Raw genomic sequence first — 23,655 nt, forward strand, 5'->3', positions numbered from 1 at the left:
GAAGTTAAACTCAGACATCTCAAAATTCATAAAGTCAAACACAGACCGTGCATCTCGCTCACTTGACACATCAAACTAGCTCAAGAAACATTCCTGAATATATCCCTGATGGCTGACAACTGCAAGCAAACTGGTGGCACCATAGGTCCCAGAGAGGTGGGGCAATTTTTACCTCCTGGGGCCTGGAGTTACCTAAGTAGGTAAACTCTGGACCCTATAAGGTATGACAGGGATTAATCAGTTGTAAAAAGGTTTTATATGGGCTATGATGAGACCAGTTTTTTTCTAATCAATTCACATGGTTTTAAAAAAAACTCATGAAGAAAACTCATGAAACTGGGGGGGATGAACCCATTCAAACTGCAGCTACCTTATATTTGTTCATATAAATAATTTGGGTGATTCTGCAACTATGGGCACTTCCATGTCCTCGGGTCAATTTTGGGAATTTTATAAAAAATGAAACAAATACAAATATTTGTATGTTAAGTTCACACTGGAATCACCCCATACTTTTTTAACCACCTCTCTATCAAGTAATTTAGCTACTTTTCAGATGCATTTTATACCTTAATTTCACTATTTTGCCCTTGTCCCTGACCCAGACTTTTAAGCTTCWACTATGTTTTTCTATGAGAAAGCATMAATAATTACACATTAAATAATGTTATGTACTACAGAAAGAGTCAATTAAATAAAATCTATATCAATATTTATTGTGAGTATGCTCTTTATATTGTTTTTTACACAAAATATACCTGTCCTTTGGGAGTGGTGTCATTTCCACCACTGAGCACAAATTCCTCATTAATAAAGTTTTTTCAAGAGAATGTTAATTTAGTTACCATGGAAACATATTGTGACACTGTCACAGCGTTTCCAGATGTGATGTCCAGAAGTTGAAGAAAAATTMWGGTAAATATTGCTTGMGTAGAGAATATTTTAATTGTCAGACATTTCCAAACAGGCTATAATTTCTTTAATTTGTGGTAGAACTTTWGKATTTTTTTTCTATTTTATGTATTTAGTGTAAACGATATGCTAGCTGTAATACTAATCAAAGCATGCTAAGCTGTCTGTCAATTTTCTCCAGAAACTGTAGAAATGTCATTTCCATCACAGTCATTTCCATCACAAACTTAAGTGTGGTGGAAATGACAGAAAGTAGTGGAAAGGACACAAATCCATTATCTTATTCGTTTTTACTTAACTTTTCTTTTTTTTTTACTTTAGGCTTATTCAATTATGTTTTAAATTAATTGAATCTAAAAAATGTTCCAAGGTATGAACAAGTTGAAAACTAAGTAGTATTTGTCTTTATTTTTAGAAGATGCCACATAAAACAGCACAGAGGTCACAGACATAGAAACAAAATYAAAACAAGATCCTATACGATACCAGGAACATCTGCAAAAAGACAGGGCGAGATACTGGAAGAAAAAATAGAAGGGAGAAGTGAAATCTATCTCTGAGCTTACAAAGCATGAACAAAGAAACAAGAGATGGRAATGAAAATGTAACCAACTGAATAGAAGACAGACTTTAAAGAGAACAGTTGCAATGGAGACCTTCCTATCAGGCAACACACCACCTCAGTCACCAGATGACTTGCAGCCAGAACATGAGGCTAACATACCTGCCCCTAACTTACCTGCCCCTGATGCACACCCGTATACCCCTTGCTCATCGTCTGCAACATGAATGAGAAGTCGAATACTTACTGGAAGGAAAAAGGTTGGAAGAGGTCGCTCAAAAGCATACAGAGATCTTAGTATGACAAATGTAAAACTTGATAATGCTTTAGGGAAAGCTGAGAAATACAAAAAAAAGGTATGATCGACTGATGGAAAAAAATGAAGAGACAAGATTCCCCAAAGACAAAGACAAAACAGCAAATGAAGGGAACTCCGAAGAACTTGAGAAGGATTTTATTGTTTCAAAATGCCATCATTGCAGAGCTAAAACAGAAGTATAAAAAAAAAATGTGCAGTGCCAAAGACAAACAAGTGGCTTCAAAAATGCTCAAAGGCAACACCCTGAGAAYGTATGGCCTGGTSAAAGCCYCAAACCGAGAATTTGGATTTTCAGCAAAAGCAATGAGGGCAAATGAAAACAGGCCATCAAGTCTTCAATACTCCAGGAAAAATCAGTGTAACAGAATTAGCACAGCCACAGAAGGTGAAAATCACTAGATTCTATGAACGTGAGGACAACAGCAGAGCAACAACAGGGAAAAAGGGACACACTAACGAGGAACAAGAAGAAAAAGCAGAAGCGCTCCTTGAATGGCACAATTCAGAAGTTTAATTGAGAGGGAATATTCAGAAATTCAKATTTCCTACTGTGAATACTGCAAAAAACATCCTTTTTGGGTTGTCAAGCAAACAGTCCAGGATAGGGACACATGTCTCTGCAAAACCAGCGCCAAACTCCAGTTCATGGCGAACACACTACAGTGTCACAAAGTGATAGGGAATGTGACACCAATACTCCAAACTGAGAGAATTCAAAGAATCTGGGGAAAGAGGAGATCATTGTGCATATTGACTTTGCAGAGAACTACCTGTTTAAATACACCAGTGAAATCCAGGCAGTTCACTTTGGTGATTCTCACAAGCAGGTGACCCTCCACACCTGTGTTGGATATACCACAAATGATACAGTTTCACTTTGCTCACTGAGCTCTTCTATGCAGCATGGACCCCTCTGCTATCTGMGCACATCTCTCAAAAAACACTGGCCTACTTCCTTGAGCTCTGCCCATCGGCTACTGCTGTACATTTTGTGAGTGACCCAGTATAGGTCTGAAATGTTTAACAATGSTTGTTGTTCAAAATGTTTGCAATACAATATTGTTTTCATAGTTTTTTTTTTTTTTACATAGATGTCATTTCCACCACACCTTGTCATTTCCACCACACCATGTCATTTCCATCACAACCCGCATTTTGAGGTAAATGAGTATATTATGTATAATTTACATACATTTATTTGATTTAGATATGGAAATCATATGGTTGTTATAATCTCACAAAAAGGTGGGGTGGAAATATCTTATTTTTCATGATAAATAAATGTTTTCAGCTGTCACCAAGGCAAGTTTATACATGCAGGCGTCCTGTTGAATTATTAATATTAGGAAAACCTTAAAAATCCCTTTAAATAATATTCAATACAAGTTCATGTACAAATGTATAAGAAATCCGTTATAAACCAATTGTATGATATTTCATTTTCAACTAAAATGGATGTTTAATGACGTGATTGAAATGACATTTGTCTCTGGCTGTCTAGGAAGAATGACAAAAATATATAAATTCCTGAATAGTACGATCGCAGCCATGATCAGATATAGTTTCTAGACAAATCAAAGACAATTACAATACTGGTAAAAATGGTGTTTGAATAAGTTTTAATAAGTGCTCGAAGTTGCATAATCACCCATTTAGACTCGATTAGGAGGGTGTTTTCTCTACCCAGACACATAGACAACAGCTGATAGACAATAGAACTCACAGGGCTGAGCTTGCTTTATGCATGTTTGCATCATGCAGGCCTATGCAACTTTAGGCTTTCTAAAAAATGTATTAACAACATTAAGTTGATTCATTAATTCCAGGTAATCATTTTGGATTAAAAACGTTTAGGCAGCCTAGCCAGCCCAATTTTGATACAAACTTAATGTGATCACATTCACATTTTCTCCTGACACACAAATGGACTTTAAATACATAATGTAACCAATTAGTTTACCCTGAACAGATGAACAGGGCACATAGGCTGTATGCAGCTGCTCTTATTAGTAGCCTACAGTTGATCAGACTGAAAAATTGTCTCGTTTTCATCCCATACAGCATGTCAGATTTCTAATGTTTAGGTGTAACCTAGGCTGCTGCAACATTTTTATCATGAGTTTTTGCTTGTGTTTGTCCAGAGTGATGTGTTATCATCTCTGCTAAATATATAAGGGAGGAAAGGGGAAGCCTACTTGATCGCACGCAGGAAAAATGCGTTGGCTCAACCTCTCGCTTTAATATTTAAGTGGATGATGCGATGAAAGCTAGCAAATCATTCAGGATTGTTTTCAACATCCCAGAAAAGACAGTCAAAAGTTTGATATGTTCAGCAAGTAAAGCATTGTAAAGCGCAATTGCCTCTGCTAGCTCCTRGTAGTTGCCCTTGTCAGCGGAACTTTCCCTCTCGTTGTGTCCTCTAAAAGCCAATTCTTTSATGCCAAAAAACGTAGTGGTGTTGATAAGCTGCTTGAGAACATCCCTGTTTCTTCTTACTTTCTCGTTGTGTTCCATAGRTTGAATACGCAGACCTTTGTCCTAATCYATTTTTCCCAGAAGCTTGAATCTGATGTGGGCATTTATATGCTCCGTGCTTTTGTTTTCAATGTTCTTCGGGTCATTGTACCCACCTTTCGACCAAGGCTCAGACTTTCCAAAAAGCAGGCAAGGCRAGCAATACAGGCAGCTTGATGAAAGGCTCCCCATCAACCAGCTATACTTTTGACGCCAGTTGGTATTGAACGCCCTCACCTTTTCATCCATCTTCATGACTGATCTCAGGCAGAGGTCGACCCTCGCTTTTAATTCACACCTTTTCCGTGTACCCCAGAGAATGAAAGGGGTTCTTCAACAAAAAGTCCACAACATATTTGGCAGAGTTGGCCATTCTACCATTCTGGCAGAGAAAACTGCACACTCGCGCTGGTAGCTAGCTAGCTATTGAATTTAGCAAGGCAAATGTAAATGAATTGCAATAACTGGACACAAAAATAAAMTTCTAAWTATACCTCCTCCATCTCCTGTAATTTGAAAAAACTAACTTGAATTGAATAATATCCCAAAAATGCTCAACTATCACATTTCACTCTTAATCTCTATCCAACAATGTCACCAAGCTTCTCAACACCCCATAATGCTCTGATGCACAATCCCAATACAACTCACTAGGTTKATCCTCTGATCCTAATTATATGATTGGATGGACAATATGTCACTTTACACTGCAAAAGCTTTGATTGGTTGGATGACGTCCTCCGGAAGTGGTCATAATTATCATGTATGTCTATGGAAAGGGGTGAGACCTACTAGCCTCCTAGGTTTTGTATCGAAGTCAATGTAGTCAGAGGAGGACGGAAGCTAGCTGTCCTCCGGCTACACYATGGTGCTACCCAGACAGTGCTGTTGAAGTTACTGTAGACCTTTCTTGCAAAACWGTGTATTTAAATCAATTATTTGGTATATATTTAATATAGTTTTATCTAAAAATGATAACTTTTTTAATGTTTCATTATTTTWATTTTTATGAAATTTCAATGAGGAGGAWGGTCCTCCCCTTCCTCCTCTGAGGATCCTCCACTGATCTATGGATATAGCAGCCTATAGCCTAATATTGTCTGTCAAACAGAAAYGCCTACCTCTTATTTCTTATAAATGTGGGTTAACTATAACTATGGCTGGTTTATAATAAACTATTGATCATGTTATATTTGATTTACTATTTGATTTACTATTTACTATTATTTTCATTATTTAATGTCCTAATAATAATCATTTAAAAATCCATTATTACATTTAAAACCATTTGTCATTATTAATTCACATATTCATATACTAATGACGAATGACAGTGCTTTGCAAAAATGCAAACAAATAAATAATTACATTTCACATTCATTTTTGTGCATATAAATTATAGTATTTCATTTCTGCCCCTCAAATCTGTCCCTTATACATTTTAAATTGATGGGGAATTACTACCACATACCAGTTCAATTAATATCTACTTCAATCCAATCGTGAAGGCAGCCTACACAGGGGCATTCTTTATAATAAACACACAGACAAACACACACCATGGAGACACTGGGAATGCATTCAAAGAGACTCTAGAAAGCAGTTTAATACTAGTTAAGCGCTCACTAACGGGTGAAACAAATATTGCCTCTTACAAGGCGTGCTTCAAAATACTGTATGTTACTGACCCAGAAACAACATGGCATATAAATTATAGTATTTGGCCGCTAGTGGTCGAAAGGTTTTTGGTGCTCCAAAAATACAGTACAATACTATTTTCTGTGGGATGGACTAACAGTACCAATCAAAAGCAATTAGTTTCCCTCCCACACATTTTCTCAAAATGAAACAAAAAACGACTGGAATATAACTTTTTTGAGTAGCCGACAATGGTTGGAGGGACTTCCTCCTGGCACTGCATACACAACATTTTGGAGAAACTCACAAGCAGAGGCTGACTCCCTTGGGTATATTATATTGAACATATAAAAAGATTGAGAGCAGGAATCCAACATCTTAAGCAGGGTCTCATGCTCAGAGGCAGCTCTGTTGAAGATGAGGAAAGCCTGGTAACAGTGGTGTTTGTCGCCCAGCTGCAGGACAAATGTCTTCTCGCCGACTGGTCCAGATACTGCACCATGTTGGTTCCAACCTGAAAAAGTCAGTCAAATGTCTGACAGAATTTAACTTTGTTTTAGATGTGTTGTTTATGTACCTCATAAACTGGTGGTGCTCACATTTTAAAAGTTGACAATTATTTGAAATGACTTCATTGACAAACACCATCTGCATAATTTGCAGGTTGGCAGCACTCTAGATATGGTCACGTATGTATTATTATAAATCAAGTAGGCTGGAGGCTGGAGGCTGATTGGTATTTTTAATTAATTATTGTTTAACACTTACAGGTTGCACATCTATGAAGGCCCGCTTGGACTTCTCTCAGGTGGGGCGAATAGTTTTGCAGTCCACTCTGTACGGGGCAGCAGGAATCCCATCATCATGTGCGTCTGGGTGAAAACAACATTTGAAATGAATTAGAAGTTAGATCAAAAGCAGCWGAAGAAAGAGAAACTCCTCTACATGTCACGTAATGTCTTCCCCTTGGTCAAAAGTTCCCCGGGGTCTGGGAGAAGGTTGCTGGCCCTCCTCTCTGTTCTGGGGAAGAGGAGAGCTTTCTCCYCTATCACTTGGAGCCAAAACTTGTACAGCCAAAAACACTTGTACAGCCAMTGGTTCAAAACTTGTACAGCCGGTAGTTCACCTCAGGGTACATAATGTCGAAGATCTGTGATACCTAAATGGACATTTTGAACATTAAATTCGAACAGGTTACATAATAACACATATGCAATATATATACTAGTAATTTACCATTCATTAATAAATTCAAGTTATACTAACCATTCCTAGCGTACCATAGATTCTCGACCACTCCAGCATTATCTCCTGTAGGGTTTTGCTGCTGTTCTCCCGAATCCATGCCACCCAAAGTAGTACGGTGGCCCTCATGAATTCTCCCACCTGGTTTGSTGGATCTCAATCCTTGTTACAAATGAATTATTCACTGAATACCTTATGAATATTTTAAAACTGATTGTCAAGAGCTCTCATCTGGCATAGTAACCAAAGTAACAAATTCCTGAGAGGATTCCCCCCTCTTTGTCTGCACTCAGAGCGGCTGACCTCCCTTTCAGAGGCTTTCAGACATTTCATTATGTTCCTCAGCCTGTCCTCTATGTAGCCGGTGGCACTATGACGGTAGCGGCCAGAAGAGTACCACACCTCCTGTATGTTAATTAAGAAACAATACAGAAACCCCCAACTTGGAGGACCAGGGACTGGTCTCCTACCCTTAGACCTGTTTTGCTTGGTTGCACRTACAAGGAGTGTATACCCCCTTCAACATAGCTCAAAGGGTCATCGAAGTACGCAAGCCTCTCCACCATGGCAAGGTGACAGTCCAGGAGAGGACAGCAAACATGACATTTACTTWRATTATTTGATTTTTATTTGAGTTAYTTCTTGCATTTACTTACATATCCATACCCATATCCARCAGTGCCAGGGCCATCTCTTTTTTGGTGTCCGAAGTCAGTCTTAGTGGAGAAAGAAATATATCAGTTATTGCATACAAGTCCAGCTTTTTGATCAAGTTGATCATTCAGTGATCCTTGTGAAGTGATCATTCTTAAAAGTCTATGCATCAATCTAAGTTACARAACAAAAAAATCCCCATTAAAGTCRGTCAATTTAAGCTTGAGATATCTGTTTTTTTGCATGGGCTGCATCCGCKTATGTCCGCCTTCGCATCTGCGGTGGAAAGTGGCAGAGCTACTGCGCTGTTTGTCAGACCAGGAGAAATCCCCAAAATCAGTCTTCTTCCCGAAATTGTTTGAAGTGGCCGAACGTTTTGGCCTACTAACAAATATACCACTCTATGGAAAGATGAGACTCTCACAAACATGATGGTGTTCTCCCCACAAGTGTCACGGGACTAGTTCATGGAAGTATGGAGGTAGTTTTGTGTCAACAAAAAAAGGTGTTAAATATGTGTACAAAAAAACGTAAATATTTCCTGAGCTTTCTTATGTCTCCTGGATATAGGACAGACACTTGAAAACCTTATTCCTTAAGAATTACACTGAACAAAATATATAAATGCAACATACAACAATTTCAAATATTTTACTGAGTTACAGTTCATATAAGGAAATATGTCAATTGAAATAAATTCCTTAGGCACTAATCTGTGGATTTCACATGACTGGGAATACAGACATGCATCTGTTGMRGACAGATACCTTAAGTAGGGGCGTGGATCAGAAAACCAGTCAGTATCTGGTGTGAACACCATTTMCCTAATGCAATGCGACATCTCCCAGAGWGTTGATCAGACTGTTGATTGTGGCCTGTGGAATGTTGTCCAACTCCTCTTCAATGGCTGTGTGAAACTGCTGGATATTGGCCGAAACTGGAAAAAACTGTCGTACACATCGATCCAGAGCATGCTCAATGGGTGATATGTCTGGTGAGTATGCAGGCAATTGAAGAACTGGGAAATGTTCCATAGCTTATGCCGGCCCATACCAAAGCCCCACTGCCACCATTGGGCACTCTGTTCACAAGGTTGGCATCAGCAAATCACTCTCCCAAATGACACCATAAATGCTGTCTGCCATCTGCCCGGTACAGTTGAAACCGGGATTCATCTGTGAAGAGTACACGTCTCCAGCATGCCAGTGGACATCGAAGGTGAGCATTTGCCCACTGAAGTCGGTTACGAGGCCGAACTGCAGTTAAGTCAAGATCCTCAGCTTCAAGATCCTCAGTTTGGACAGAAATTCTTCAATTGTGCAAACCCACATTTTCATCAGCTGTCTGGGTGGCTGGTCTCACCTGGTGAAGAAGACGGTTGTGGAGGTCCTCGGCTGGCACGGTTACGKGTGGTCTGAGGTTGTCAGGCCGGTTGGACGCACTGCCTAAAACAACGTTGGAGGCGGCTTATGGTAGAGAAATTAACATTCAATTCTCTGGCAAAAGCTCTGGTGGACATTCCTGCAGTCAGCATACCAATTGCAGGCTCCCTCAAAACAGTGACATCGTGTTGTGTGACAGAATTGCACATTTTATTTTTCTCAGAACAAGGTGTACCTGTGTATGCTGTTGAATCATCTTCTTGATWTGCCACTCCTGTCAGGTGGATGGATTATCTTGGCAAAGGAGAAKTGCTCTCAAACAGGGAAGTTAACAAATTTGTGCACAACACTTGAGAGAAATCTGCTTTTTTTGCGGATGGAAAAATTATGCAKAAATTTAGAAAATTAGAAAGGGGGCAAATATTTTTTTCTAACACACAATACTTTTTCACACATCTGACATGGTACAGGTGTTTGTTTTTTTGCCCATAACCATGTGTGTGAGGTGTACACTTTTGTTTCAAAGTTGATTTGCTTAAGACTATCAAGAATCACTCTGTTTGACCCTGATTTAGCTCACTCCAGCTAAAGGATAAAGCACGAGGGGGATGGACAGCTCTGTGGAGAAGAGGGGATGGTGTTTATACAGCTATCCATCATGGCTTAAAGKTATGAGAATTGGTCGMCTAGGACGTCCGGAACAGAGAGTAAAAGGAGGTTTCTYGGGGCTGATAAAATAGCTTCAYGGTATAATGTACAGACAAAGGTATGGTAGGATGTGAATACAGTGGAGGTAAACCTAGGCATTGCGTGATGATGAGAGAGATATTGTCTCTAGAAACATCATTGAAACCAGGTGATGTCATCGCATGTGTGGGTGGTGGAACTGAAAAGTTAGATAAGGTATAATGAGCAGGGCTAGAGGCTCTACAGTGAAATAAGCCAATAAACACTAACCAGAACAGCAATGGACAAGGCATATTGACAGCTAGCCGGACCATGGGTAGCAAGCTGGCAGGATYGAGGTCTGTTTTTAGCCACCTCGTGTGTTTCCATCGGTAGATTAGTGGGGTTCCGTGTGGTAGAGGGGACCAATCCAATTGGCAAGATATATATAGTTATAGCGACCCAAGAAAATTGTCCGATAGACCTATTCAGATAGCAGCCGATAAGACAGCTAACGATTAGCGGGCCGCAGATGGGCGTTCAGGTTAAGTCGCGACGGAGGGGCCAGTTGGATAATTCCCTCGGGCAGATAACGTCGGTTGTCCAGTCGTGAAGGCCCGGAGGGGCTCCGCATCGGCAGTAAAACGGGTCCGGATAGGTGATTGTAGCCCAGGAGTGGCTGATGGAACTCTTCAGCTGGCTAGCTCCGTAATAATTGATGTTTGCTCCAAGACCGACGTAAGCCAATAGTCACTCGGATAGCAGCTAGCTAGCTCCAAGATCCAGGTGTAAATATCCAGAGCTTGCGGTAGAAATCCAAGGATATGGAGAGAAAATAGGTCTGTGTAATATTGTAAACTTGTATATTATTTCTAAAATATTGTAGACTGAATATTCACAGTTAAAATGAAGACTTGTTCCCTTTTAAAAATGTGTTAAGCTTTTTATTTTTGCTCTGGTCTGAGTCGCATTGTACAAAACTGACGATAGCCTTCCGAGCTAAAGGATAGCTGATGACCGCCAACCGTGGTTAGCTGAATACTAACGTTCTGGCTAGCTTCTGGCAAGCTTCTGTTGTGGATTTGAGGTGAATAATACTTTTTTTATTTTATTGGTGAGGCGGGTTGCAGGAGAGTGTTTTGAAGTTGAGTTTTTAGAAGAAAAAATATATATAAAAAAATGTGCGGAAAAAATATTTAAATATATATATACACGGGACACGACAAGACGAGGACAAAGGACGTCTGACTGCTATGCCATCTTGGAATCTATCATAAATGCCTCATGAGCTTAGTTCAACTGTCATACACCATCAGAATCGTAGTTCAACTGTCGTACCCCATCAGAACCGTAGTTCAACTGTCGTACTCCATCAGAACCGTAGTTCAACTGTCGTACCCCATCAGAACCGTAGTTCAATCTGTTGTACCCCATCAGAACTGTAGTTCAACTGTCGTACCCCATCAGAACCATAGTTCAACTGTCATCCCATCAGAACCGTAGTTCAACTGTCGTACCCCATCAGAACCGTAGTTCAACTGTCGTACCCCATCAGAACCATAATTCAACTCTCGTACCCATCAGAACCGTAGTTCAACTGTCGTACCCCATCAGAACCGTAGTTCAATGTCTGTCGTACCATCAGAACCGTAGTTCAACTGCCGTACCCATCAGAACCATAGTTCAACTGTCGTACCCATCAGAAACCGTAGTTCAACTGTCGTACCCCATCAGATCCGTAGTTCAACTGTCGTACCCCATCAGAACCGTAGTTCAACTGTCGTACCCCAGCTTGTTTTAGTCCAATGTTTATTAAATATGTATGGTCAGTCCTTGCATCCATAGATCTGTCTATGATTTTGAGAGTGGTTACATTTCTCCATCCCTCAGCTTTTTACCGAAACAGGGAAAAACATTTTGTTGTTGTTTCTATTGTGATTGCTGCTTTAAGGGTAAGACCAATGAGACCCTATGACGGATGACAGGGCTTCCAATGGAGTAATATTACTCTCTCTTTTAGTGAGTGGACATAAAGAGAGCTGTTGAGTCCAAGTGTGGAGAACCAGAGAGAGGGCTCAGGAGAGTGAGGACGGGCTGGGTGCTGAGTGGCTGAGGAGGAAGCCAGGGTGTGAGGGACTTAGGAAGGGAGGGGCGCCTGAGGTGGAGCTGGTCTGCCGGTGGAGGGTGTCTAGGTGGGCAGTCCATCAAGCCTCCCTATCTGGTGACAGCCTAGGCTTTTAGCCCTGCTCCCTGCCTGGTGTTGCCAGTCCCTTTAATTTCCTCCACGGGGATAAATCAGTTGTTTATGGACCTGGCGGAGCCTGGCCGAGGGGAGASAGCAGGGTTGAGCCTCAGATGGATTATCAATGAACCATATAACTCAGGATCAGGCAGGGCAGGACACAGCTCCCTGGGGGATGGATGATCACAGCCACGACAGGCAGGGGGACAGGGAGACGACAGGCGGGATGGGTGGCCTAACAAACGTCCCCCATACTGACACTGCCCCCAGCCATCCCTCATCGCCCTCATTGCACTGGACCTTGAGATCGTTCTCTCTTCTAGCTATCTTCTCTCCTCCCTCCTTTCCCTCCCTTATTTTCCTCTCACCACCCTCTCCTGTCATCGTGTTGATGACAGGAGAGGCTTTAGTGACTCCCTCCCCCCTTCTCTACCATCACCCCATAATAATATCCTTCAACGTGACAGGGAGGTTGTTATGGTGATGGATGCTGTAGGGACTGACCCTCCTCGGCCCGCCCCTGTCTCACCAGAGATTTGTGACCATAGACAGGTGCTACAGGAAGCAACTCTAAGCCAGAGATAGACACAGATGATACACGCCCACTCACCGAGCCAATTGTATTCTAATTTAGTAATTTGCATGCAAACACAAACTCTTGCAAACAGGGAAGTTCAGACTATTGCACAAACTTGATACAAAAGATGCCTAGACACAAAACATCTCAAGACAAAAGACAAAACTCAGACAGTCTATCAACAAACAAATTACATTGGTGTCTTGCTTCACTCTTTTATCTGCACCATTAATTAGGAAATTAAGTATTGTGTCTTTTAATAACATAATTATGGCCATTGATGCACACATAAAGATTTCTGAGTGAAGTATTAATTACCTTAGTTTTGTGCCAACAAAAAAAAGGTGTTAAATATGTGTTGTCATTATTGGAGAAACACACACTCTCACGCACGCACGCACGCGCACGCACACAAACACACACGCACACGTGCACACATACACACACAGAAACAACACACACAGCAACAACATCCTGCATCCTGAGTCCTGGTGAGTCAGTAATTGCAACAGCCAATTAGACCTCAACGACTCAACTTTAAACATACAGCTCAGTCTTGCATACCCATACACCATGAAGTGAGTCAGAGAAAGGGAGGGAGGGAGCGAGGAAGACAGGGAAGGAGGGAGGGAGGGAGCTGGAGGAAAAGAGAAGGGAGAGGGAGATAGAGAGGGAGGAGAGTGAAGGAGAGAGGGACAGAGAGAGAGGAGAGATGGGGAGGGGGAGTGTGAAGGAGAGAGAGAGAGAGAGAGGGATGGAGAGTGAAGGAGAGAAATTGGTGGAGACATGAGATATGCAGGACGGAGAGAGGGAGGAGAGAAGATTAGAGCTGGGAGATGGAGAAGGAGAGAAAAAGGGAAGGGGATTTAAGATCACTAGAGCCCTGCGCTCTTTGTGCCCAGATGTCTGAGACTCCCAAAGCTTACTCTAATTTAGTTTCTCCACCCTCTGCATCGTCCTATCCCCAACTCTCCTTCTCTGTTTTTTTTCATCCAAGCCCCTCTGATTTTGAGATGTGTATAGAGCGGTGCGTATAGATGATACACTCCCCTTTCCAATCCCTACAAGTGTGTGTGTGTACCAGCGTGTGTGTCTGTGTGTGTATGTATGAGGCAGACGGGGTTGGTGCTGAATGAAAACGTGTCACCCAGTGTAAGCTCTGGCCTGTGTGCGTACGTGTGTCTTGCTCGTGTGTGTATGTTGTTCCTGCGCCTATGTGTGTGTGTGTGTGTGTGTGTGTGTAAGCCGGGGAGATACAGGCATTAGCAGAGATGAGCCCATAATAGAGGAGGCTGTAAGTGAAGTCTTTAAGAAAGTGAGAGGAGGATTAATCTGAGGGAAATGAGGCTACTGTCTGCTCCTTATGGAGTGGGGTTAGAGAGAGAGAGAGAGAGGGGGGGGGGGGGGGGGGATTAGTGAACTCCTAAACATTCTGGGCCTTTCTTCAGCCAGAAGGACATATCTTTAGAAAGAGTTGAAGAGGGAGTGCTTGTTAGAGACAGTACGAATGGAGAGAAGGAGGGCACGTCACAGAAGGCCTAATGCTGTCCATCAGTGTACAGAGAGGAGATGTGGATATTCCTAATGTGTATACGTAGGTTAAATACGTATGTATATCCAGTGGTGGGAAAAGTACCCAATTTTCATACTTGGGTAAAAATAAAGATACCTTCAAAGAAAGTGACTCAGGTAAAAGTGAAAGTCACCCAGTAAAATCCTACTTGAGTAGAAGTCGAAAAGTATTTGGTTTGAAATGTACTTAATAAGTATCTAAAGAAAAAGTGTGAATCATTAAACATTTCTTATATTAAGCAAACCAGACGACTTGATTTTCTTGTTTTTGTAATGTAAGGATAGCCAGGGGCACAGTTCAACACCCAGACATCATTTACAAGCAAAGCATTTGTGTTTAGTGATTCTGCTAGATCAGAGGCAGTAGGGATGACCAGGCATGTTCCCTTGATAAGTACGTGAATTAGACAATTTTCCTGTCCTGCTAAACAATCAAAATGTAACGAGTAATTTTTGGTGTCAGGGAAAATTTAAGGAGTAAAAAGTACAATATTTGATTTAGGAATGTAGTGGAGTAAAAGTTTAAGTTGACAAAAATATAAATAGTAAAGTAGAGAGACCTGCCAAAAACTACTTAAGTAGTACTTTAAAGTATTTTTACTTTAAGTACTTAACACCACTGTGTATTTCTAATAATACTAACAATGGATTGGTTTTATATAGCGCGTTTCTACAAACTGAGGCACTCAACGCACCCTACATAGTAAGGGGGCAACTCACCTCTTCCACCACCAATGTGTGGCACCCACCTGGGTGAAGCACGGCAACCATTTTGTGCCAGAACACTCACCACACATCAGCTATCAGGTGAAGAGGTGAGGAGTGATACATGCCAACTAGGAATGAGGGGGATGATTAGTACACAAAGATAGACTGCAAAATGATTAATGCATGTACGTAGATGGATTGCCTACATTTTCCCTTCATTATGTTTTATTAAAATGCTAATGATTAGCGAGAAGGGAGGTTGAGAGTAAGGGGGGCTGGGGTTTAACGGATCCCTCTAAACATGTTTTGATTCATCAGGAGCCAGAGAGAGAGGCCCTTTGATCTGCTTTTAATGGCCTTCACCACGGAGCCAAAAATCCAGTCATGGAACTCCACGTCAGTCGCCTACCAGTACATATACACATACAGACACTCACACAGACACACATGCACAAAAACAATTGCTATCACAGTCCCTGAGCCCCCTCTTCTCAGCCCTGTCAAACAGAACACTAAGACTACCCAAACTTTTACTTTACAGTCAGCACTAAACTAAAGTTCCACCACACCAATCCCCCTTTGAATGGCTGAATGGCAAATCCAGTTAGCTAATAAAGCCCAGTATTAGGATCCAATGTGGAGAAATGAGGCCTGCTTGAAGGGAGTAGAGCAGGGGGGGTTGGACTATAGAAAGACTATTTGTTTGGTTTTTAATAGCCAGCCATTTTAGTAATATTCCTGGTTTGGGTTCCATTGTTTATGGATGGGTTTTTTGGGGAAGAGGGATCTCCTTCCCTCCTGGAGGAGCTTTAGGGAGCCGTGTATGATTTGTGTTCAGTTAAAAGCCATTGAAATCACCTGGAAGTTTCTTGGAAGTTGGGCATGAGAAGTGGGGATCTTATCTGAACTAAAGGATTGTTTTTTTATCAGAGGTGCAGGCTGATCCCGGATGGAGAACACGGTGGAAGATTATCCTGCTCTTCTTTTCTGCTTAAAATAAATTTAGTTTAAAGAGGATAGTGATCTAGCCACCTTGAATAGGACTGAAAGGGATGGGTTCCCTAACTCATTGGGGTCAATGCCATTGTGCATAGTACTGATAAAGGGTACTGACAGAAATAGTGAAAAGTACAGTAGAACATCTTACCTCAGATGTGTGCAATGAACGTCTGATCATTGAGTGCTCCTTTTTTTTCTGGAAGAAGTCAKAATCTATTGGGGTGGCAGGTAGCCTAGTGGTTAGAGCATTGAACTAGCAACCAAAAGGTTGCAAGATCGAATCCCCGAGCTGACAAGGTAAAAATCTGTCGTTCTGCCCCTGAACAAGGCAGTTAACCCACTGTTCCTAGGCTGTCATTGAAAATAAGAATTTGTTCTTAACTCACTTGCCTAGTTAAATAAAGATAAAAAAATCTGAAGGGAATTGAGGTATGGTGTATTTCAAAGTCCCTTTTTATCAATCCGGTGAGAAATGTATCAGGGTACTCTCACATTGCACAATACTCTATTTTGGTTCACTGAGTCAAACTCACCCTAATCTCTTCCTTGGATTCTCTTCCTCCATCTGCCTGTCTCTCAGAGCACTCGTGGAAGAGTTTGCAGTAGCGTTGTGATGTGTTGGCTTGGCAACATATTTAGAGGCACGGGCCTCAGGGGAGGGAGGGGTGTTAATTGGTGTGGAACTATTTATCAGGTCCAAGTGGACTTTCATTACCTCATTAACATCAGGAATAAATATCAGTACTGGATGTCCAACAGGAGACCCAGCACCACTATCTACAGTCAGAGAGGGCACGCACTGGAACAGCAAGTACTGGAGAGGCTCCAGCCACTACAAAGTTATTTTTGCTTCGAAGTTGATTGAAATGTATTCTGTCTTGTCGCTGCTCAGTTTGGCTGTTTTCCAGTGATGTGTTAACATGCTCTCTCCTGCTTCTTGGTTCTTGTCCAAAACAGAGGGACTGCTAGCTAGGCCTGGCACACATCACAGATGACACTCTGATCACTCTGACTATATTAGCAGTTGTGACATGCCAGCACATATGAGAATGTCTGAGACAGGAGGGACATTAGGCCTGGCCTATTCTCTACTATCTCTAGTCTCTCTCTGGCCAATGGCAATGTCTGTCAGAGTAGGGAAACAAGCTGCAGGGTTACTGATGCATCTTCTCTCTGTTTCAGCCCCTACGGAATCGCCATTGAGACCCAGTCTTGGTGAGTGCATTTTTTTGTTGCATGTTTATATGCTATCAACTCAATCTTATGTGGTCATACCAACATCAACAACTTTGATGTTATTAATATTGGACCCTTCCCTGTCATGTTTTTACCTCCTAACCTTGGTTGTTGTTTGTTCTGTGTGTAGCTGAGATCCATGGGAACCATGCGGTGCTCCGTGATGACTTTGACTCCAACCTGCAGGGAGAGCTGGACCTTAGAATTTGGTAGGTTACATCAACCAATTCATCAATCAATCAATCAATCAATTAAATGTATTTTATAAAGTCATTTTTTTGTCAGCAGTCGTCACAAAAATGACTACTATAGCATACTTTGTGTGTAGTTTTGTCACACTGTGCAATTGAAGAAGTCAAAAATGTGTTACAAAAACGACAGTAAGGCATTTTATTCCTATCTAAACCTGCATAGATTATCTTCTAATGTACTCTCTTCATCCATCTCTTTATCTTGCTCCCCCAGGTCAGAGTGTAGTAACTGTGAGGTAGGAGAGCAGTGTGGGGTTCTGATGCATGGCAGAGCTGTCACCTTCTGTGAGCCATTCAGAGAGAGAGAACTGGTAACTATGACCGCAATACGACCACAAACTCAACCACTCCTCTATCCATAATTACAACCACACTACGACCTCAACCACCTAGTTCATCACAACCATAGTAGAACCACAACCACACTATTAATTAACACAACCACAACCACGTAATACTACAGCCTACAACATATCAGATCATACCAGAACCACAAAGACACTAGAATGCTTCCACGTATCTGATAATAATAATACTCACGTTAACTGCCACTATTTCCCTGTTGCACCATACGAGAGACAGCGAACGGCTGTGTTTAGTGTGTCTTGATTCGATTTGCTTACTCTGATAATAAGCTTTTACAGAGTATCTGTCAGCCTCCCAAGTGTTTCATGCAGCTGCCTGGCACTAGTTCAGTCAAGAGCAGTACACACAATGATGCATTCCCCACACAGAACACACACACATAGAGCACACACACACACAGAACACACAAACACACACTGACGAAAGCCCGTGCATCCTTAGCTCCATCTAGGAATTGTATTGTGATTAGATATCTGTAGCCCCATTCCCCAGCTTTTAAGAACACTTTTAATTAGGCCCCACTGCCTTTATCCTCTAACCTGTGATATATATACCCTCTCTCCTCAAGACCACTGTACCTCTCAACACCACCACAGCCTCTGTACTGCAGTTTGCTCTCGGTGAGTAAAAAACAATGTATGCAATCAATCATATCATTTTACAGTGCCGTAAAAAGTATTTGCCACTTTCAGATTTTCTCTATTTTTGCATATTTTTGATACTGAATGTTATCAGATCTTCAACCGAAACCTAATATTAGATAAAGGGAATCTGAGTGAACAAATAACACAACAATTCCATACTCCTAGCTAGCTGCCTACCAAGCTAGCAGGGTYTCTTGAGGGCTTGAACACATCCTGCGGCGCGGTTAGCCATTGTGGCTGGGAATGCGGATTATCCCGGGTTTGTGGCTGTCTAGATCACTGCTGTTTTTACGTTTTAAATATTCCCTGTGACATGCCCTGTCTGGAGTAACAACATAAACTACGTTGCTAGAAACCATGACAAAGACCAAAGCCGACGGGAGTACAGTTGAGGACAGTGGTGTCCTCTATCACAGGTGAAGGATCTTTTAAATTAACAGAAAGAGCAGTTGTTACAACAACAAGAAAATAGCTTCAAGTGTTTTGTCCAAATACTTGTGGATTCAACTAATAAAAGAATGGACAACCTGACCAGAGAGTTCCAGGACCGGAAGAACAGCTTGCAGTTCTCCCAGGATCAGCTGATTGAGATGAAACAGGAGAATGGCAAGATGACAGCAATCTGTAAGTCATTGAGAGAGGACATCAGTTCTGTGTATGAATCCATGCCAACAATTACGGATAAATCTCAATGGACAATCAAAGCGGAATAGAATGGTTGTGGACAGATTTGCAGAATCTCCACATGAGACCTGGACGGAGTCTGAAGACAAAGTGAGGGAAATGATCTCTGAGAAATTGAAGATGGACCACGGGAAGATTCAGGTGGAGTGTGCCCACAAGACTGGAAAACCCACTGTTAAGGCTCCATGGATTGATGAGGAATTTAAAAACTGTATGTTTGAAAGAGATGAGGCAAACGGAGTGACTAATAAATCTGGATGGAAAAATGATTTTTATCGATCAATAATGACAAACCTCCTGACATTGACAACTTAGATGGAAAGCTACTGAGAACGGTAGCTAACTCTATAGCCACTCTTATCTGTCAAATCTTTTAATCTGAGCCTAGAGGAAAGTCTTTGTCCTCAAGCCAAAGTAATTCCGCTACCCAAGAATGGTAAAGCAGCCTTTACTGGTTCTAACAGCAGACCTTCAAGCTTCTTGCCAGCTCTTAGCAAACTGTTGGAAAAAATTATGTTGACCAAATACAATGCTATTTCCCTGTGTCATGTAATTTCTGGTTTCTGTTGACTCCAACATGGCGGCTAAATTGACTATTGTTCTAAGCTCCGTCTCAGATTATTGCATGGTTTTCTTTTTCCGTGAAGTTTTTTTTWAAATCTGACACAGCGGTTGCATTAAGGAGAGGTATATCTATAATTCCATGTGTATAACTTTTATTATCATCTACATTTATGATGAGTATTTCTGTTGAAACGATGTSGCTATGCAAAATCACTTTATCAAACAAAACATACATGTATTGTGTAARATGAAGTCCTATGAGTGTCATCTGATGAAGATAATCAAAGGTTAGTGATTCATTTTATCTCTATTTGTGCTTTTTGTGACTGCTATCTTTCGCTGGAAAAATGGCTGTGCTTATATTGGTTTGGTGTGACCTAACATAATCGTTTGTAGTGCTTTCGCTGAAAAGCATATTTGAAATCGGACACCTTGGTGGGATTAACAACAAGATTACCTTTAAAATGGTATAAGACACATGTATGTGTGAGGAATTTTTATTATGAGATTTCTGTTTTTTGAATTTGGCGCCCTGCACTTTCACTGGCTGTTGTCATATCATCCCGTTAATGGGATTGCAGCCATAAGAAGTTATAAACAAAGCATTTGTGTTCATGTATGCTGATGATTCAAAAATATACACATCAGTAACCAAAGCTAATGAAGTAACTGAAAGCCTTAACAAAGAGTTGCAGTCTGATATTTACTCATTATGATTTCCCTGTTAATAACCCTTGTGTTGTCTTAAGGGTAAAAAATGACCCACCACATTTTTTAAACTTGAAATTTGATGACTTTTCTTAGCGTGACCCCAACATTAGAAAAAGTGAAACATTGCCTTTGTTCATATTTCCAAGAAAGCTGTACACCACCACACACACACACACACACACAACACACACACACACACACACACACACACACACACACACACACACACACACACACACACACACACAATGAGAAATGTAGATTATATGTGCTACTGATTGAACTCAGCCAGCAGCTCCTGAAGAGGAAGATCACCATGGTTGGCACAGTTAGAAAGAACAAGCCTGAGCTCCCCTCTGCACTCCTCGCAACAAGGGGGAGAGATTGATTTATGTTCTCGCGTTTTTGTTTTGTATCTATTATCTTATTTTATTCGGATTTATTGTTGTTGTTTATGCACCTTGTGGGTGGGGGCAATGGTTCAAAAAATGGAAGATGACTAGTATTTTGTAGTTGAATTCCTCATTGTACAGTATATAAGAATATATCACTATGTTGCCAAAAAAGTTAAACTGTTATTGTTTCCCTTCAATAATATGCATTCAATACTACTTTCTGCACATTTCTGCTACTTTCTTAGGCTATACAAAAAAAATATGTTTACACCTATGCAGTACCTTCAGCAATAATAATAATAATTGTAAACCTCTACTTTAGTAAAGAAAACAATTATGTCAGGTGTGTTGTAATGAAAACGAGTGGTGTCCACTGATTAAATGCAGTCTTTCCGCATTGTGAATAGGAAAAACCCATATATTCACAAATAATGAATGACAGGTTGTTTATTCATGCAAAACAGATTTGGGGTTTAAAATTGAATTAAGCTGATTTATTTTAAGGGTTTAGTGAAGACGGGTCATTTTTAACCCTTAGGGCAAGGGGAGTATACAGAATGTTAAGACTACACAAGGAGTAAAATAGGAGTGTTTTATCTTGTCCTTTGCTGAAGCTTGAATTGTGTGCCGTGTGTATTTGTCTCCTGAGTGAGTTTCCGGGACTTAGTGTTTGTTGTTTTCCCAGTGTTACTGTGATCCTTCTGTCAGTGTTTCTCAGTAAAGTATAATGTATATCCTTAACCACTGATTCATCGTCTGGTCTCTTCCCTGCACCTGTGTCCAACCTCACCATATCACAGCAAGCCTCTGCCTCAACATGGACCCAGAAGAGATCACCCAGATCCAGAATGCTATAACCCAACAAGTAGCACTGATTGGGTGGCAGCAAGAACAACTCTCCCAAATATCAGAGACCCTCCGGGCACTTACCGATTTCCTCCAACCACAGTCCAACCCCAGCCCAGGAGGAGCTAATAGCCAAGTCTCATCACCCAGTGTTACAGGCGTCGCCGTAGTTCCTGCAGGGAACCTGGACCGGGAACCCAAGATCCCAGCTCCCGAGCAGTGTGACGGCCACCCGGCAGGATGCAATGCGTTCCTCACCCAATGCTCTCCGGTGTTCGAGCTACAGTCCTCCTCGTTCCACACCGATCGGGCAATGATTGCCTACATAATCGCTCTACTCTCTGGCAAGGCACGGACTTGGGCAACGGCGGTGTGGGAACAGCAGCCACCATCCTGCACCATCCTCCATATTAGCCTTCACTGCCAAGCTGCGACGAGTCTTCAACCACCCAGTTGCCGGACGAGAAGCGGCCAGCCGACTGTTCAACATCTGCCAAGGGGCCAGACCAATGGCTGACTTCGCCATTGAGTTCCGCATCCTCGCCACTGAGAGTGGCTGGAATACGGAGGCACTGGTCACTGCTTTCCACCAGGGGTTGTCTAACTCCATCAAGAATGAATTGGCTTCTCGGGAACTGGGAGAGGACCTCGAGTCCCTTATAATGCTGGCAATCAGGATCGACAACCTCCTCCGAGAACGCGTGAGACAGCGCTTTTTTGACACCACCCCAGTATCTCGGTTTCCTGATCACCCCAGTCCCCCCAAATCCAGCATTGAGGAGCCCACAGGAGCGTGACTGGTGCATGTTCGAACGCTGCGGCCTCTACTGCGGAGGTCTCAGCCATCTCCGTGCTACCTGCCCAGAGCTGACGAGAAACCAGGGCTCGCCAGGACAAGGGACGACCCTGATGAGCTGTGCAGTTACATCCCGGCTATCCAATCACCGTCTGTTACTACCCGCAACCCTCCACTGGGACAACCGTGAGCTCCAGATTCAAGCTTTTGTGCACTCCGGGGCCACTGGTAATTTTATTGATCAAGACTTCATCAGAAAATTACAAATCCCCTGCGTAAATTGTCCCATTCCTCTGCAGATTCAAGCCCTCGATAGACGCCCCTTTGGCTCCGGTCAGGTGGAATATCAGACCAAGCCCGTTCTAATGCAGGTTGGGGTGAACCACTCTGAGACTKTTTGTATTCTGTTGATCAGTGGTCCCGGGAACCCCRTTATCCTAGGGTACCCCTGGCTAGCGCTACGTAACCCACTAGTTTCCTGGTCCATGGGACACCTACTAGACTTCGCTCTCCCTCCCGAATACTTCAATCTCCGGGAGGCCTTCAGTAAGAGGCAGGCCGCCACCCTTCCATCTCATCATCCTTATGACTGTGCCATAGAACTCCTACCCAGCACCTCTGAATCTGAATCAGAGAGATGCAGGGGGCTGCCTTAATCGACATCTACGTCTTCGGTGTCTGAAGGATGGAGGCCTGCGTCCCTGCATCGATTACAGAGGGCTGAACCAGATTGCGATCAAGAATCGTTACCCCCTACCCCTGGGGTTGTTCCAAGGGGCCCAATTCTTCACCAAACTGGACCTCCGCAACGCTTGCAATCTGGTGAGAATCAGGGAGGGAGATGAGTGGAAGACTGCCTTATACACCCCAAGTGTCTACTATGAGTATTTAGTCATGACCTTCCGATTATCGAACTCACCGACAGTCTTTCAAGCATTGGTCAATGACACCCTGAGGGATAGTTGAATCGGTTAATCTTTGTTTACCTCGATGACATCTTGATCTTCCCCTTCCGGAACACATACTGCACGTCTGCCAAGTCCTGGGATGCCTCCTGCAGATTCAACTATATGTCAAGATAGAGAAGTGTGTGTTCCACATATCCCAGGTTTCCTTCCTGTGTCACATTATCTCAACTGCAGGTATGGACCCCAAAAAGCAAGTCCTGCAGG

General features: G+C 42.1%; 1 protein-coding gene and 1 pseudogene across 1 annotated transcript in view; one reads left to right on the top strand and one right to left on the bottom strand.

The window, feature by feature from the left end:
- Positions 1 to 23,655, top strand: part of LOC111952253 (reelin) — a 266,162-nt gene that overhangs the window by 151,487 nt on the left and 91,020 nt on the right. The window contains 4 exon segments of the mRNA XM_070435040.1: positions 17,173 to 17,205; positions 17,357 to 17,435; positions 17,692 to 17,788; positions 18,412 to 18,463. Of these exon segments, the coding sequence (XP_070291141.1) occupies positions 17,173 to 17,205; positions 17,357 to 17,435; positions 17,692 to 17,788; positions 18,412 to 18,463 (261 nt within the window).
- Positions 6,063 to 15,054, bottom strand: LOC139023082 (uncharacterized; annotated as a pseudogene).

This window comes from Salvelinus sp. IW2-2015, linkage group LG26, assembly GCF_002910315.2.
Source record: "Salvelinus sp. IW2-2015 linkage group LG26, ASM291031v2, whole genome shotgun sequence".
In the NCBI taxonomy this organism is placed as follows: Eukaryota; Metazoa; Chordata; class Actinopteri; order Salmoniformes; family Salmonidae; genus Salvelinus; species Salvelinus sp. IW2-2015.